The 17,452-nt window shown below is 43.0% G+C and overlaps 1 protein-coding gene across 3 annotated transcripts; it reads right to left on the reverse strand.

Annotated features, from left to right (window-relative positions):
• Nucleotides 1-6,002: 6,002 nt before the first annotated feature.
• On the reverse strand, nucleotides 6,003-11,514 carry EXO5 (exonuclease 5). Of its 3 annotated transcripts, XM_036256491.1 has the most exons (4): nucleotides 11,414-11,514; nucleotides 10,434-10,585; nucleotides 7,764-7,839; nucleotides 6,003-7,440 (listed from the first exon to the last, which is right to left on the reverse strand). In XM_036256491.1, the coding sequence occupies exon 4, from the start codon at nucleotides 7,412-7,414 to the stop codon at nucleotides 6,302-6,304; it is 1,113 nt and encodes a 370-aa protein (XP_036112384.1). In that variant the 5' UTR covers nucleotides 7,415-7,440; nucleotides 7,764-7,839; nucleotides 10,434-10,585; nucleotides 11,414-11,514; the 3' UTR covers nucleotides 6,003-6,301. The 3 variants fall into 3 exon arrangements, with proteins under 3 accessions (XP_036112384.1, XP_036112381.1, XP_036112382.1); XM_036256488.1 differs by lacking the exon at nucleotides 7,764-7,839; XM_036256489.1 differs by lacking the exons at nucleotides 7,764-7,839; nucleotides 11,414-11,514 and adding an exon at nucleotides 10,888-11,348.
• Between the last annotated feature and the right edge of the window lie 5,938 nt (nucleotides 11,515-17,452).

The following is a 17,452-nucleotide window of genomic DNA, read 5'->3' on the forward strand; positions in this document are numbered from 1 at the left end:
CAGTACTGAGTTTTCAATCCATGAACATGGTATCTCGTTTATTTAAGTCTGCTTTAATTTCTCTCAGCAATGTTTTCTCGTTTTTGGTGTAAAACACTTGCATATTTTTTGCTCAAAAATATCCCTAAGCGCCAGGATGGTGTGGCTCAGTGGTTGAACATCAACCCTTGACCAAGAGGTCGCTGGTTCAATTCCTGGTCAGGGCATATGCCCAGGTTATGGACTCAGTCCCCAGTGGGGGGCATGCAGGAGGCAGCCAGTTGATGGTCTCTCTCATTGATGTTTCTATCTCTCTCTCCCTTCCTCTCTCTCTCTAAAATCAATAAAGAAAACATTTAAAATATATATATATCCCTAAGTATTTCATATTTTTGATATTATAAATTGTATTTTAAATGTCCATTTCTGATTGTTTATTGAAACTGTAGAAATACAATTTTTTAACTTAATTTTTAAAAATAAATAAATTTATTTTTGTTACAGATGTTTCTCCTTTTTCCCCCCATTGACACCCTCCTCCCAATCCTCCCATCCCCCCCGCCCCATTCCCAGCTTTGTTGTCCATGTCCATTGGTTACGCATACATGCATATAAGTTCTGTGGTTTATCTCATCCCTCCCTCTACAATTTTTTTTTTATCCTCATCCGGGGACATTTTTCCATTTTTTGTACAGATAGAGTGGGAGGGAGAGAGAGGAAGAGATAGAGAGAGAGAAACATCGATGTGAAAGGGACACATCGAGTGGCTGCCACCGCATGACCAACCAGGGCCGGGGACAAACTACAACCGAAGTACATGCCCTTAGCGGGAACCGAACCCGGGTCTCTCCAGGCCGCAGGCCTACACTCTAACCGCTGAGCCAAACCGGCCAGGGCTACAATTTATTTTTGAATATTGATCTGACACATGCTGTAACATGGATGAAACTTGACAACATTATGCTGAGTGAAATAAGCCTGTCACAAAAGGGCAAATATTGTATGATTACACTTATATGAGATACCTACAGATGCATTTATTCAGATGCTTGCTCACTCGTTTGCTCCCTCCTTACCTCCCACTCTATCTGAAAGAATCAATGGAAAAATATCCTCAGGTGAGGATTAAAAAATAATAAAGTGGCCCTGGCCAGTCTGGCTCAGCGGTTAGAGCGTCGGCCTGCGGTCCAGAGAGACTGGGTTCGGTTCCCACTAAGGGCATGTACCTCGGTTACAGTTTGTCCCCGGCCCTGGTTGGGTTGTGAGGGTGGCAACCACTCGATGTGTCCCTTTCACGTCGATGTCTCTCTCTCTCTCTCTCTCCCCCACTCTATCTGAACAAAATATCAAAAAAAATAACAATAATAAAGTGGTTAAAATGGTAAATATTATGTTATGTATTTTACCACAATACTTTTTTTTTAAGATATTGAAAATTGAAAAAAAAAAGAGGGACAGAGAAATTAGGGGCAAACAGAAAAGAATTCATCCACTCTCACCCTAAATTTTTTTTTTTTATCCTCACCCGAGGACATTTTTTCATTTTTTGTTCAGGTAGAGTGGGAGGGAGAGAGAGGAACAGAGAGAGAGAGAGAAACATCAATGTGAAAGGAACACATCGAGTGGTTGCCACCCACACAACCGACCAGGGCCGGGGACAAACTGCAACCGAGGTTTGCGTCCTTAGCGGGAACCGAACCCGGGTCTCTCAGGACCGCAGGCCAACGCTCTAACCGCTGAGCCAAACCGGTCAGGGCTCACCCTAAAATTTTAAACAAGATTTTTAAGGTCTTACAAAATCTGTACCCTGCTTACCTCTCTAGCTTCATCTTCTCCCACTTCCCTTCATCCTATTGTCTAAATTTAATAAACTTCTTTGATCCCTGAAGCCACTACGTTCTAAATCTGTCAGACTGTTGCACATCTATCTGAACAGCTATTGCTCAAACTCTCAACCCAGCAAATTCACTCTGTTCAGGTCTCAGCAATCTACCACAAAGCTTCCCTGACCTTGCCAGTCCAGTGTGAACTTCCTTTTGTGAATCCACTACCTTGTACCACCCTACCACCTTATACTAGCTCTTGTCACATGGCTCTATCATCGCTTGTCTACTTGTCTGTATTCTCTGCTAGACTATATAAAGCATGAGGGCTAGAACGGAATCTCTTGGCTGGGTCCTCTCAAACCTACTCTCTACTTTGTACCACAGGATGTCCAAAATCATAGGTAAGCCTCCAAGAATTTCATGTTCTTGAGGATCTGCCTCCTGTAGGCATCCAGTGGATTTGCAAGTCAGATTCTGAAATTGGACCCTTTCAACCGTTTTTGCCCCAGAATATGCAAGATGGGGAAAGAGTTGTCCAGATTCCATCTAGCAGATCACATCAGATTTTTAAAATTATAAGCCTTAACCTAGGAATGTTCTAACACAGTTTGGTGCTGGGATGGGGTTGTGGGGACCAATTAAGAACTACTTGTGTTCATCTCTTCCTCTTTCCCCCAAGGATTTAGGTTCCTCAGCAAGGCAAAAATTGCCAGCTCTGTTCCTGAAAGTCTCAATGGGGCAGAGATTGCAGGTTGTCACTCAATATCCATTCTCCCTTTTTTACAGTACATAGAATTTCCAGTGTTTTTGTTGTTGTTGTTTTCCGGATAGAGCGAGAGGGAGAGAGGAAGAGAGAGAAACATCAATTTGAGAGAGACACATCAAGTAGTTGCCACCCACACGACCCCAACCAAGGCCGGGACAAACTGCAACCAAGGTATTTGCCCTTAGCAGGAACCGAACCTGGGCCTCTGTGGTCTGTGGGCCGATGCTCTAACCACTGAGCAAAACTGGCCAGGGCAGAATTTCCAGTTTTTGTCTGGGTATATGCTTTCCCAGAATAAAAATTACATATGCCAACCTCCTTTGCAGCTAGCTATGACCATTTAACCAAGTTTGGGCCAGTGGGATGGAAGTGGAAACTTTGGTGCACATTTAGGAAGTGTCCTTAAAATGATGCCCTTTTCCTATTTCAGCTCTGTGCTGAATGTGTAATGGGTGACTGGAGCTTGGGCAGCCATTTTGGATTATGAAGCAGAAAGACACCTGTTGATGGTAGAGAAATAAGAGAGAAGGAACCTGGGCTCCTAACACCATGGAGTGCCACATCAGAACTAGACTATCTTTTTCATTAGAGAGAAACACATTCTATTTTGTTTAACCACTGTTGTCTTGGCAATTTCTATTATGACCAGTTGAACCTAATCCTACCTAAGGCACTCAACCCATTCTTTGGACCAAGAAGCACGTTTTAAAAACTCAAGAAATAGCTTTGTTGTGACCTCTCTTTTCATCTACCCACTCACTGAACAAATATCTAAGAGGTCCATAATTTGGGGCTCAGACACGTTCAGCAGAATTCACAAGGGAGAGATGAAATTATTAGACATGTGAAGGCTGCACACTAGGGAAGTATTTATAGAAAACATCATCAGTGATCCTGAGGTGACCCCAACTAGATGCCTCAACTATTTTGTGAGAAACCATAAAGTGATAACCAGAGATGTTAAAGAAAGGATTTGAGAGCTCAGGGAATTACTGATTTGCAGAATTGTTGAATTCTGACAAGGTCACTCTCTGAAACCAAGTGATTTTTTCATTTTCCTCTTCTTAAAGCTTCTAGTATAAATAAGATAGAGAACCCTGAGGAAGTTCTTCTCTTGAAGACTATTAGCTTAATACTGTTTATTCCATAAGGTCCAGATTACTATGTTCCCAATTTAATTTCAAACTTCCTAGGGCCTAGAATAACATACAGTGCATGAAGCTTAACAACAGCAAGAAAAATTTACAGCAGCCCTTCCCAGGTGGCTCAATTAGTTGGACTATCATCCCATTCACCAAAAGGTTGCAGGTTCAATTCCCAGTCAGGGCACCTAACTAGGTTGCAGGTTCAATCCCCAGTCAGGGTGCATAGGGAGGCAAGCAATTGATGTTTCACTCTCACCTCTCTCTCTCTTTCTCTCTCTCTCTCTCTCTCCCCCCTCCCTCCCTCTCTAAAAATAAGTTAAAAAACATATCCTCAGGTGAGAACTAAAAAGAAAAAGTTTACAGCATAATGGTTAAGAGCAAAAGCACTACAGTCAAACATATCTAGGCTATAGTCTATCACTTTCAAACTGTGGGACCTTAGGCAAGTTTCTTTATTTTATTTTATTATTATTTTTTTTTTTATCCTCACCCGAGGACATTTTTTCCATTTTTTGTTCAGGTAGAGTGGGAGGGAGAGAGAGGAACAGAGAGAGAGAGAGAAACATCAATGTGAAAGGAACACATCGAGTGGCTGCCACCCGCACAACCGACCAGGGCTGGGGACAAACTGCAACTGAGGTATGCGCCCTTAGCGGGAACCGAACCCAGGTCTCTCAGGACCGCAGGCCGACGCTCTAACCGCTGAGCCAAACCAGCCAGGGCCTTAGGCAAGTTTTATAAGCCTTCTAAGCCTTAGTTCCCTCATCAGGGATAATAATACAAAGATTTAATCACAAGATTCCCATTGTCCATAAGAAAAGAATATGTGTAGCTCAGAAGGCCTCCAGAGGTTGCCTATCATATCTCCTATAAATGTCCAGGTTTTACCAGTTCATGTATAACATGGAGTGACAGTAACAATATCATGTTCTGTTGGCTCTTGGACTTCCAGTTAATATAGGTACTCCACCCCTAGCCCTGGCCGGGTAGCTCATTTGGTTACAGCATCACCTTGATACACAAAGGTTGCGAGTTCAATCTCTAGTCAGGGCACATACAAGAAACAACCAATGAATGCATAAATAAGAGAAACGAATCGATGTTCCTCTCTCCTTCCTCTCTCTCTCTCTCTAAAATCAATAAAGATAAAATAAATATATTAAAACAACTCCAGGCGGCCAAGCGATTTTGTCTCTCATCAATGTTTCTATCTCCCTCTCCCTTCCTCTCTCTCTAAAATCAATAAAGAAAAAAATTAAAAAAAAAAAAAAACAAACAAAACTCCAGCCCATCTGATGTGGCTCAGTGGTTAAGCATCGACCCATGCACCAAGAGGTTGCCAGTTTGATTCCCAGTCAGGGCACATGCCCAGGTTGTGGGCCAAATCCCCAGTGGGGGGCATGTAGGAGGCAGCCAATTGATGTTCTCATCAATGTTTCTCTCTCCCTCTCCCTTCCTCTCTCTAAAATTAATGAAGAAAAAAAAAACAAAAAACTCCACCCCTGTTAACTCCTCTCTCTGTCCATCTACTTCTCTCAATTTCCCAGCAGTGTCTCTATAAACAAGCCTTCATCTTCCAGAGGATGTCCCTATCATTCTTTCCTCTAGCCTCTTTGGTAATGTTTACAGCTCAGGGCTCCACGGCCTTCTAAGATACACTGCAATCCCTCTCCCCTATCTTTACCTCTTTCTTTAAATGTTTTATTTTTGTTTTTTCACTTTATAAAAAGAGTATATACCATATATAACCTGTTGGAACTTACTGTTTCACTTAATATTGTGCTGCTAAGATTCATCCACATTACTGCATGTCACTGTAGCTCATCTGTTTTAGCCGTGGTACACCATCCACTCTTCTGATTATGGGCCCTGGGTAGTTTCTAGGTTTAGGTTTCACTATTGTGAAAGTGCTACAAAGTATATTCTTGTTCATATTTCCTATTGTATAAGCGTTTCTCTTAGTATAAGCGTTTCTCTTCCTTCATGTGTTATATTTTTCATATCTAACATTTTCAGTTTATAACTTCCTGTTCCTGCTTCATTTTCCCTTATTTCTTTAAGCATATTTACTATGATTATTTAAAATTCTTGGTCTGCTCATCCCACTAGTTCTGCTTCAGGGATATGTTTATGTATGTACTTAGAGGCTTCGACTAGCATACATACAACCATTTCCAGTGGTCATCCTTGAAGGACTGAGATTATGAACAACGCCCACCAGTTAACCAACCTGGACAGTTTTGTTTTACTTTATTATATAAAATGTAGAAAACCTTGATTGAGAAAAATAGGAAGAGCCTTAACAGAAACTGAAGAATCTTCTTAGGAAAGCAGTGACTGCTCCAGCCATGATGAGCATCTGTCTTGGCAATCTATGGCGAAGCTCCAGGTACAGCACAGCCAGCTCTCTCCCACTCACCTGAGCCTTGGTCCTAGATTTGAGTGGTCAGAGGCAGAGAAAATAGGAAAAGGACCAAAATACGAATGCTCTCCATGAAAGCCAAGCTCACAGATTGGTCCACTTTTACTCTGTTGAGTACATCAGGGGCAGGAAGGATCAAAGTTCCTTAAGGCATACCTTCTGTTCATTTGGCCCTTTTGGCTTGGGTCTCTAGCATGGAGCTGTGCACCCCACCACCCTTCCTCCATTCACAGATATCTGCATAGTTGCATGTCCGGCATTTCCAAGCTTCCTCGACATCAACCCCCTGAGGCTCTCGGTGGCCCACCCAGTAGGCCATATAGTGCTGCACTTTGCTTCTCAGCTCCTTCTCTTCAAAGGCCACAATCTCTGAACCCAGCACAGTGGCAGTCTGTTGGTGGATATATTCAATTTTCAGAATATCAATGACTGGAAGGTCAGACAGTGTTAGAGACAAGATGACCAGCTCCATGAGGTCACCCAAGGATGTCACAGAGAAGCCTCCCTGCTGGGCATGCCTTAGCACTGAAGGTCCCAGTGGTTTTTCCGGACACAATTTTGTGTGGTGGATAAGGCTAGCAGTGGTCACTTTCCCTTGTACCATGGCATCAAAGATATATTTGTATAGGCTGACTTGAAAACAGTCTTTTTTTTTCTGAGCTTCCAGAGGGAGCATAGGGCGTCTGCGTGTCTTGAGTTCAACCAGTTCCAGTTCCCCCTTGGGTGTATAGTGCAGCTCATCAATCACTCCAACAAGAAGCACACCCTCCACTTCTGCAAACACTGGAAACTCTCTGATGCGCCCTTCTGCCTGCAGGGTAGGAATCATTGACAGCATATTCATAAACTTAACTGCCCACGCATCTTCTTTACTGGTGATGGAGAGAGTCACAAGGTCATGAACTTCTAGTTCTCTAGCTAGGTGAATGCTGGCACCAGTGTCCAAAACAGCTGCCTTCTCAGGTGTCAAGAAACCAGGAAGCTCCTTCCCATATACCATTTGCTGTTCACACCAGTTCTGAGTAGACAGGTCAGTGACATACAAATATTTAAGGTGGAATCGCTCCATGGGTGATGGGACATCCAATCCTCTTTTCCCCTTTGGTAAGTTTACGAGCTTGCCATCCTTCCCAGGGAGTTCAGAAGAAGGGCCAGGTTTGCTAAATGAAGCACTAGACTCTTGGGTATCTTCCAGATCCAGAAACTCCGAGTCACTCAAATCTGAGAACCCTGAGGCCTCCGCTGACACCGTCTCCTCTTCCCCAGTCTCTGCCATGTCACAGCTCTGGATTGGGCTAGGCCCTGCACATCATTAGAGAAATGCATTATCCAAATAGGTAAAAAGAATTATGACTAATTATTATTTATTAATGCTACAGAGTTGTAGTACAGGTACAATGTACAATACTAGGTTCGTTGCATCATCCATATATGAACACTTAAAATTTTTTAAAGTGCAAAATAGTTTTATTCCTGAATTTAGCACTAACATATTATGTGTGGCTTTAAGCATATCACTTTCCTTGGCCTCAATTTCTTCCTTTTAAAATATCTGAGTTTGCCTTTTCTGCTTCGAAATTCTACTGACTTGGGACATTATTTCATTATTTTAAGTGAATACAGACCTTTGTAAATGTTGGAGCAATGTCTGACAGTTTACCATGGATCACTTCTTCAACTCCTTTGATACAAAGTCTTTGACTATGAAAATAAATCTCAATTACAAACTGTTTCTTGAGGAAAATCAGCTCTACAATGACTGTTTTTAAGTATAGTTGTCGGGAACAAAATTTAAAGACTAACTATTGATACAAATAGTAACTCATACACAAAGTAACAGCATGAAGTAATGAAAGAGGATGTTCACAGAGACATGTGGAAATCAGTTGCTTTTTTATACTTGAGACATGTTAAGGAAATAGCAAGGACAAAAGCTCTCGGCAGGTTTTACTTTACCCTTACTGACAGTATAAATTATCCTCCTAACATTTTTATTTTCTCCCTCCACATTAGCTTATGATGGAAAATATGTCAATTGTCAATAAGCGTTACTAATATCAACAATAAAATAAATTATATAAATAATAGTGATATTTATTGCATGCTAGACACCGGGACAAGTGTTTCACATGCAATAACTCACTACTTTACTAGAGGACACGTACTTTTAAAAATGTTTTACTATGAAAAATTTCATACATACAGAGAAACAGAAAGAACAGAACAATGAACACCTATATACACACTGTCTAGATAAACAACTATTGATGTGTTGCGTTTGCTTTTTGGGGGGCTGACTTATTTTAAAGTAAATTACAGACATCATAACACTTCAAATATAAATATGTACATACATTCTCCTACTTAACTATAATACTATTATCACATCTTACAAAATTAATAATTCCCTAACACTCTGGTCCATATTCAGATTTCTCCAACTACCCTAAAATGTTTTGGATAGATTTTCTTTAAACCAGGAAACAAAGACCACACATTTCGTTTGATTGTTTTATCTCTTAAGTTTTTTTAATCTTAAGAAACTAGACAAATTACCTTGTGAAGATACTCTTTTTAAGCCTTCCTTCTAACCTCACGTATCTAACCTTGTACAGAGAAGAACCAAAACAAGGTATGACCAGTCCACTATTATTTGACTTTGGGTGCCAGAAAAATAATTTGACACAGAATTTAAGCCAACTGAGGTAACTATGGGCCAAGTTTCCTCCTTGCTATTCTAATAAGCAATGAATAAGCGAAATGCACCAACTCCCAGGTTTAAAGTTTAAGAACTGATGCCTTGAAGAAAATGATATACTTGAATAGTAATAAAACACAGAAGCTGCACATTTGCACAAGTGTCTTAAACAGTAAATGTGCCTTAAATGATGAACGTTCCAAAACAAGTAACGTTATTTGGAGCATCAAGTCCCTGAAGGTTGGAGGGAATCTTTACCCTCTACCAAGAAACTAAAGTGAAATGGCAATAAACAGGTATACTTTGGGGTTTCCCTCCTCCCTCCGCACCAGGAACAGAGCACTAAATCCAAATCAACTGACTTTGAAAATATTTCATTTCAAATATCTAGACCTGGGTTGCTCAATACGTAGCCACCAGCCACAGGTGACTAAACTTAAAATTAAAATTTAAAACTCATTTTCTCAGTTGCACTGGGCACATTTCGAGTGGGTACCACATTATAAGGCACAGATACAGAACATTTCCCTGATTACAGAAAGCTCTACTGGACAGTACTGTTTTAGATTGTTTCACGTGTCTCTGTATTAACTCCCCAAAGAAAGAGTAGGCTCTTGAAAGGTATGGACTTTCTACTTGTTTTTCATACAACATTGAGAAGAGAGTAGCTCTGAACAAGTAAGTGAAATATTTTGTGGAAAAGACACAAGAGGGGAGGGTGGTGCATTCTCTGTAGAATTATTCATCGAAAAGAAGAAAACAATACACTGGGGATGGGCAATTTAGATTAAGATGTGTTGCTTGGACCTTCCTATGCAGAAAAAAAATCTCAGCAAGAGCATGATGCAGTCAGTGCACTGGGTCCCAAAATGCAGTTTGAATCTTCTTGACACGAGTCAATTTTACCTGGAACATTGGTCAATATTTTTAGATGTACCTTAGAATAAATGTAAAGCTATCAGAGCATCCATCAAATGTATAATTTCATAGTGCTTCTTAGGGCAGTTTGATTTTTAAATAAATGTAGTAAAGAATTAAAATACGAGCATAACAATACATGTAGTACATAGGTATGGCAAAATCATTATGTGGCAAGTGAATGAGATGTTTGAGAAACACCAGCATAGTGTCAAGAGACTGGGGATCCTACAGATCTGGATTCTGAATCTGATCCTGACTTTCAGTAGTATTTAGTAGTATGATTTGCTTTAGGAGTACTCTTGATCAAGGTTTCCTGAGGCTACTGATACATCTTTAAAATTAGAGTATTCCTGACCTGGCCGGTTGCTTGGTAGTTGGAGCATCGCCCTGTGGACCAATGAGTTTTGGGTTCGATTCAGGTCAAGGGCACATAACTGGGATGCAGTTCATCCCTGGCCCTGGTCAGGGTCCTGAGGGAGGCAACCAGTCATGTGTCCCTCTCACATCCATGTCTCTCTCTCCTTCCCTCCCTCCCACTCTATTTGAAGAAAAATAGAAAAAATCCTCAGGTGAGGATTGAAAAAAAACAAAAACAATAAAATTAGAGTATTCCTTCCAACTGTACTCAGCTACCCAAATAACTGAGTAATAAAACAGTATATATATTAGCACTCACCAATGTGTATCTTCTTCCCCTTCCCAAGGAAGGGATAGTGTATCAGTTCCCTCGACAAATGAGATCAAACCTTAGGAAAGAGGAAAACTACTCTCCTGGGACTTAGTTATCTTCCTCCTCACAGGGAAAGGCAGAATGCTGAAATGATAAAGCTGGGGGAGGAGAAAGAAACTGTCAAAGACCAGGTCTACATCGGAGAATCCAGATTAGCAACTCTAGGCTTTGCTGTGGTGGAACGGGGACTTTCGGTACTTTCTCATCTGACCAGTCTCTCATATTGTGGCGTTTCCCTCTCTGTTCCACACTGCACAAACAGTAGCCCATCCCAGGTCCTAGGTAACGCTTGTCTCTCTCCAGGGGCAAATCCTCCATGACTTCTTCATTTCCCCCATACCCTAGGCGCAGCTATTTGATCCAATCCCTGCTCATTGCAAGTAAAAGAATAAAAAATAACCAAGTTCTCCCAGGAGCTCCGCGGTCAGTTTCCTCTTCCAGCCCCCAGCTCAGTCCAGAAATTGGGGCAGAGACCTCAGGCCACATAGAGGCTTTTTCTTCTTTGACGGGTTCCTGCTGCTTGAGGACCTACCACTGCCTTCACGACCTCGGCGTCCTACTTGTTTGGAGCAGCCCGGAGTTACGGGCGCCGAGAACATTTGCCTTCAGGAGGTACCTCTCCACTAGCCCCAAACCACTGTTCCACGCGCGCCCTAAAGTTTGCTGAGTGCTTCCTACAGTGTCCTGGAGGAGTCGGGAACGAGAGCACGGGATCGCTGGCCTCCGGAAGGGGTCCGAGGGGACTGCAGGGACTCCCGGGGGTGAAGGGCCCAGAACCCACAGAAGCCTGGCCTGCGCGGGCAGACAAGACAAGCCGCTGCCACCCGGGGTGGAGAGTGGGGGACGCGGCAACCGCGGGGACAGACCCCGGGCTCCAAAATGCAGCCCCTCAGCCCACCACCCCCATTCGCCGGCCTCCCCTTAACCTTGGATATTCCTGCGAATCCCGGACTCCACCCGACTCCGCCGCGGCCTCGGAACTGCTCCCGAACTCTACTCCTGACCAACAGGAGCAGATTAGGCAGCAGCCCTTCCCTCCCAGCTTTGCACAGCGCTGCCGGAGACCAGCCCCTGCACGCCCAGCGGCTGCCCACGGCCCGCCCTCCCCAGAGGCCGCAGCAGCGCCGCCTGGTTCTCGCGAGGCTGCGCTCAGACGAGAGCCTGGCCAGCGCGGGGCCGCGGAGGGTCCTGAAGCGCCGCCCACCTCTCCGCCGGTCTTCGCGCGCTGCTGCCTCTGCGTCTGGTTTAATTGGGCGCGGAGCTTCGCGCTCTCTTGATCTAGAAGCGCCGTTCTGGGGAGGTTTCCTGACTAATGTCAAGCCAGAGCCCGAGAGATGTCTGGGCTTGTCCCTTTCTCCGGGGCACGTGGCCTCAGTCCGTTAGGTGTTGCGTTTCGCTTCGCCACCTTGGATGCTGTGTATCCCACCCCCTCCCCCCCACCTCGCACCAGCTCTTCCAGCGGAGAGAAAACCACGAACTCACTTTCAAAGATGCTGCCGCTCCTCTCATCAGTGTATTCCTCTTTTCTATTTACTTCCTTTTTTTTTTTTTATCCTCACGAGGACATTTTTTCACTTTTTGTTCAGATAGAGTGGGAGGGGGAGAGAGGAAGAGAGAGAGAGAGAGAAACATTTATGTGAGAGAGACACATGGACTGACTGCCACCCACACGACCCAACCAGGGCCGGGGACAAACTGCAACTGAGGTTCACACCCTTAGCGGAACCGACCCCGGGTCTCTCTGGACCGCAGGCCAACGCTCTAACCACTGAGCAAACTGGCCAGGGCTTGCTTACTTTTTTTTTTTTAATTTATTTATTTTGTATTATTATTATTTTTTTAATCCTCACCTGAGGACATTTTTCCATTTTTTGTTCAGATAGAGTGGGAGGGAGAAAGAGAGACAGAGAGAGAAACATCCACGTGAAAGGAACACATCGAGTGGCTGCCACCCACACGACCAACCAGGGCCATGTACAAACTGCAACCGAGGTACATGCCCTTAGCGGGAACCGAACCCGGGTCTCTCTGGACCACAGGCCGACACTCTACAACTGCTGAGCCAAACCGGCCAGAGCTACTTTTTTTAAAAAATATTTTTTAAATTGATTTCTTTTTTTTAGAAAGGAAGGGAGAGAGAGAGAGAAACATCAGTGGGCTGCCTCCTGCATGCCCCCTCCCCCTACTGAGGATGGAGCCTGCAACCTGGGCATGTGCCCTGACCAGTAAGCCAACTGGGACCTCTCAGTCCATGGGATGATGCTCTATCCACTGAGCCACATGGCCGGGCTCTATTTACTTACTTTTTAATTAACCTTTTTTACTGGGAAATATAACATAGTTATATTATTTTTTTTAAAGATTTTTTTTTTCATTGATAGTTTTAGAGACAGAGGAAGGAAGAGAGAGAGAAACATCTATATGAGCGAGAAATACCGACTGGCTGCCTCCTGCATGCCCCCTACCAGGGATCCAGTCCCTACACCTAGGCATGTGCCCTGACCAGGAATTGAACTGGCAACCCTTGGGTGCATGGATGGTGCCCAACCCTCTGAGCCACACCGGCCAGGAATAACACAATTATATTTTAAAATACAAAATAAAGGTAAGTGTAATAATTATTGAACCGATACATTATCATTAGAGCAAAAATTTTAAAGTTTCAGGCCCTTCTGAAATAAACTCCCATGCCTCCTTCCTGAGGAAATCACTAGCCTGACTTTTATGACATCACTGCTTTTCTTTTCTTTTTTTAAAAAGCCCTGGCCGGTTTGGCTCAGCGGCTAGAGCGTCCGCCGGCGGTCCGGAGAGACCCGGGTTCGGTTCCCGCTAAGGGCACGTACCTCGGTTGCAGTTTGTCCCCGGCCCTGGTTGGTCGTGCGGGTGGCAGCCACCCGATGTGTCCCTTTCACATCGATGTTTCCCTCTCTCTCTCTTCCTCTCTCTCCCTCCCACTCTGTCTGTACAAAAAATGGAAAAATGTCCTCGGATGAGGATAAAAAAAAATAAAATAAAATAAAAATAAAACACACACAAAACCTTTAAAAGCCCTGGCCGGTTTGGCTCAGCGGTTAGAGCATCAGCCTGCGGTCCAGAGAGACCCGGGTTCGGTTCCCGCTAAGGGCACATACCGAGGTTGCAGTTTGTCCCCGGCCCTGGTTGGTTGTGCGGGTGGCAACCACTTGATGTGTCCCTTTCACATCGATGTTTCTCTCTCTCTCCCTTCCTTTCTCTCCCTCCCACTCTACCTGAACAAAAAATGGAAAAATGTCCTCGGGTGAGGATGTTAAAAAAAAAAAAAAAAAAAATTTTTTTATACCGCCCTGGCCGGTTTGGCTCAGCAGTTAGAGCGTCGGCCTGCGGTCCTGAGAGACCCGGGTTCGGTTCCCGCTAAGGGCACATATCTCGGTTGCAGTTTGTCCCCGGCCCTGGTTGGTTGTGCGGGTGGCAGCCACTCGATGTGTCCCTTTCACGTCCATGTTTCTCTCTCTCTCTCTCTTCCTCTCTCTCCCTCCCACTCTACCTGAACAAAAAGTGGAAAAATGTCCTCGGGTGAGGATAAAAAAAAAAAACTAAAAAAAATATTTTATTTATTTTTAGAGAGAGGAAGGGAGAGAGAGATAGAAATATCTATGTGAAAGAGAAACAGTGATCAGCTGCCTCCTGCACACCCCCTACTGGGGATCAAGTCCAAAACCCAGGCATGTACCCTGACCAGGAATTGAACTGGGAACCTCTCAGTAGTAGGACCACACTCAGTCCACTGAGCCACACCAGCCGGGCTCTTTGCTTTTCTTTACAGTTTTTATCATATGTTTGGAAACTTGATTTATGACAAAGATGGCATTGCATAGCCATGGAGAAAAGATGGCCTTTTTGATGAAGGTTCTGTGACAATAGGGTATCCTTATTAAATATATATAAAGAAACTTCTGACTTCATCACAAAAATCAATTCCAGAAGGATTAAAGACCTAAATGTGAAAAGCTAAACTATATAGATTTTAGAATAGAGGAAAATACATTTTAGACTTAAGAATAGGGAAATTTTTCTTAAATAAAAATACCAAAATGTTAAAAAAAAAATTACAAAGGACATTTGGGGTCAGTTGGGGAAATTTAAATAGCTTATTAGCTAATAGTATCAATTATAAATATCCTGAGTGTGATAATGACTTTGTGGTTATATAGGAAAATGTCCTTGTTCTTAGAAGTATGAAAATTAAGGAAAATCTTTTTAATCAAATGAAATATGAGTAGGCATTTCTGGATTGAGGCTGAAAAGGTTTCTGCCTCCTCCCCAGTATAACCTTCCTCACCATGATGTAACTCCCAATGCCAGGAAAGCCCCTCCTCAGCCCTTGCACACAGTGATCTATCTTTCAATGGAACTGAGAGTTGGGGAAAATGCTGCTGGGTTGCGGGAAGCAGAAGAGGTTCAGAAACAATCATGGAGTCTGCGGGGGAAAGAAATACCCAAGACAGCACAATCGTGTTCCCAAAAGCTTTTTCTCAAGACTAGAACTTAAATTAAAAAAAAAAAAAGATGCCCTTCCTCAAAAGGCTACCCTAAGAAATTTGGGTATTTAAGGCCCATCTGAATGCAAAGTAATTGATTTAGTTTGTCCATCTCCAGGGATATCTGTAACAAAGGAAATACTGTTAGACACAAATGGTCTGTTTTCCTCTTTCCATCTTTCCTTCCTACTCTTTCAGAGCACAGAATTTGTACCTCTAACATCGCACTGATTACCGTCTACCATATAAGTATTTATGGTAGAAGTGTTTGTCTACAGGAGTACTTACTAGAGTTTCACTGTCCGACACAGTAGCCACTAGCCACCTGTGGCTCTTCAGCACATGAAATGTGGCTAGTCCAAAATGAGACATGCTGTAACTGTAACGTACATGTTGTATTTTGAAGACTTAGTGTGAAAAAAGAATATAAAATAACTAATACATTTTATATTACATGTTGAAATGATAATATTTGGATATATTGGGTTAAATGAAATGTATTTTACTTATTGCTTCTTATTGTACTAATGTGGCTGCTAGAATATTTTATTTTTTTTTAATTTTTTAGAGAGAGAGGGAGAGAGAGAAACATCGTTGAGAGAGAACATCGATTAGCCGCCTCCTGCATGTCTCCCACTGGGGATCGAGCCCACAACCTGGGCATGTGCCTTGACCCGGAATCGAACCAGTAACCTCTTGGTGAATGGGTCGATGCTCAACCACTCAGCCACACAGGCTGGGCTGCTAGAAATTTTTAAATTATATATATGGTTCACATTTGTGTTGTGATTCACATTGTATTTCTCTTGGACAGTGCTGCTCTAGAGCATCAGAGCCTAAGGCTGGGGATTTATTTATCTTGCTCAAGTTTGTGTTCCTCACAGGTGTTAGAACAATTACTGGCATAATTTTTATATGCTCAAGAGAAGCCCATTGGCAATATTCTGTATTTGAGAATCTTCTCTTCCCCCATATTAATATCGGCATTTCTTCGGCCCAACACCAATGTCTGGTCATTGAAAAGAACATTGCTTAGTTGGAGAAAGCCAGAGAAGGTAGCCCTAAGCTAGGAAGTTAGGGGAGATGGAAATGAGATACAGATGTAAGACTGGGGCATGCTTCTGCTAAAAACAGGCTGCTTCATATATAAGACATTTGAATCCATTTTTTTTTTTTATCCTGACCCGAGGACATTTTTCCATTTTTTGTACAGACAGAGTGGGAGGGAGAGAGAGGAGGAGAGAGAGTGAGAAACATCGATGTGAAAGGGACACATCGAGTGGCTGCCACCCGCATGACCAACCAGGGCCGGGGACAAACTGCAACCAAGGTACATGCCCTTAGCGGGAACCGAACCCGGGTCTCTCCAGACCGCAGGCGGGCGCTCTAACCGCTGAGCCAAACCGGGCAGGGCTTGAATCCATTAATAAGAGTTTGAAAACCCAGGAGCTCTAACTTCAGGTGAGGCTATGATTCAGGGGTCAATGTGACCAGAATTGAGTTTTTTCTCCTCATTTCTTGGATCTGTATCAGTGTGTTTGCTTCATTTGCAGGTAGCCTCCCTCTTCTTCCATGGCTAGTAGCTTCCAAGGGATACAGCCTTCCAGATTTGTGAGGTATTTCCCTGATACCTCAAAGATAAGTTCAGAAATTGTCTCATTGTCCCTGATTAATCAAACTGGGGTTAGGTGCTGGTCTTAGCCAGAGTCTTCTAAAAAACAGAGCCTGAGGAGAGGATTAGATGCTTTTTGTAAAAGGTTCAAACCCATAGTAGCAAAACTAAGAAAAGAAGGAAGTGAAGCAAGCAACAATATCAAGAAAACTGAAGCGGTGTAACACTGGCGTTTGCTTCATGTTGAGCCATGGTCTTCCACATTGATTCTAGAGTAACTATAAATTTAAACCACATGTTATCACTCTCTGGTCAAAAATTCTGTAGGATAAGATCTATCACTCTAGTTTGTTTGGTTTTCTTTTTTTTTTTTTTTTTTCAGTAAATTTAGCCAAAAATTCAATTGTTCATCCAAGAAGGCATAAATTTTGTGAGATGTAGTATTCCCTGATGATATGGCACAAACTAAATCTGGAAGGATGAGTAAGAGCTAACAAAGAACTTGGTCAAAAGGAGGGAAAAATAGCACAGTTGAGGACCAGAACCCATGAAATAGCATGGACTATCTAGAGGACCATAAGGTCTTGATGGCTGGAGTCAAGTATGCTTTCTCTAGTATGCTTCAGAAGACATTGAGGAATTTTAAACAATAATGTACTTTGATTAGCTATGTGCTTTAGAATGATCACTCTAGCAGCAGCAGGGAAGATGAGAGATTACTCCAGGTTAGACATAGAAAAACCAGTTAGAAATCTATTTAAGCAGTCAGGAAGTGCTACAAGTCTAATTAAAGCACTGACGATGGGAATGGAGTAGATATAGAGTTAAATCCTAAA

This window comes from Molossus molossus, unplaced genomic scaffold, assembly GCF_014108415.1.
Source record: "Molossus molossus isolate mMolMol1 unplaced genomic scaffold, mMolMol1.p scaffold_m16_p_12, whole genome shotgun sequence".
NCBI lineage: Eukaryota > Metazoa > Chordata > Mammalia > Chiroptera > Molossidae > Molossus > Molossus molossus.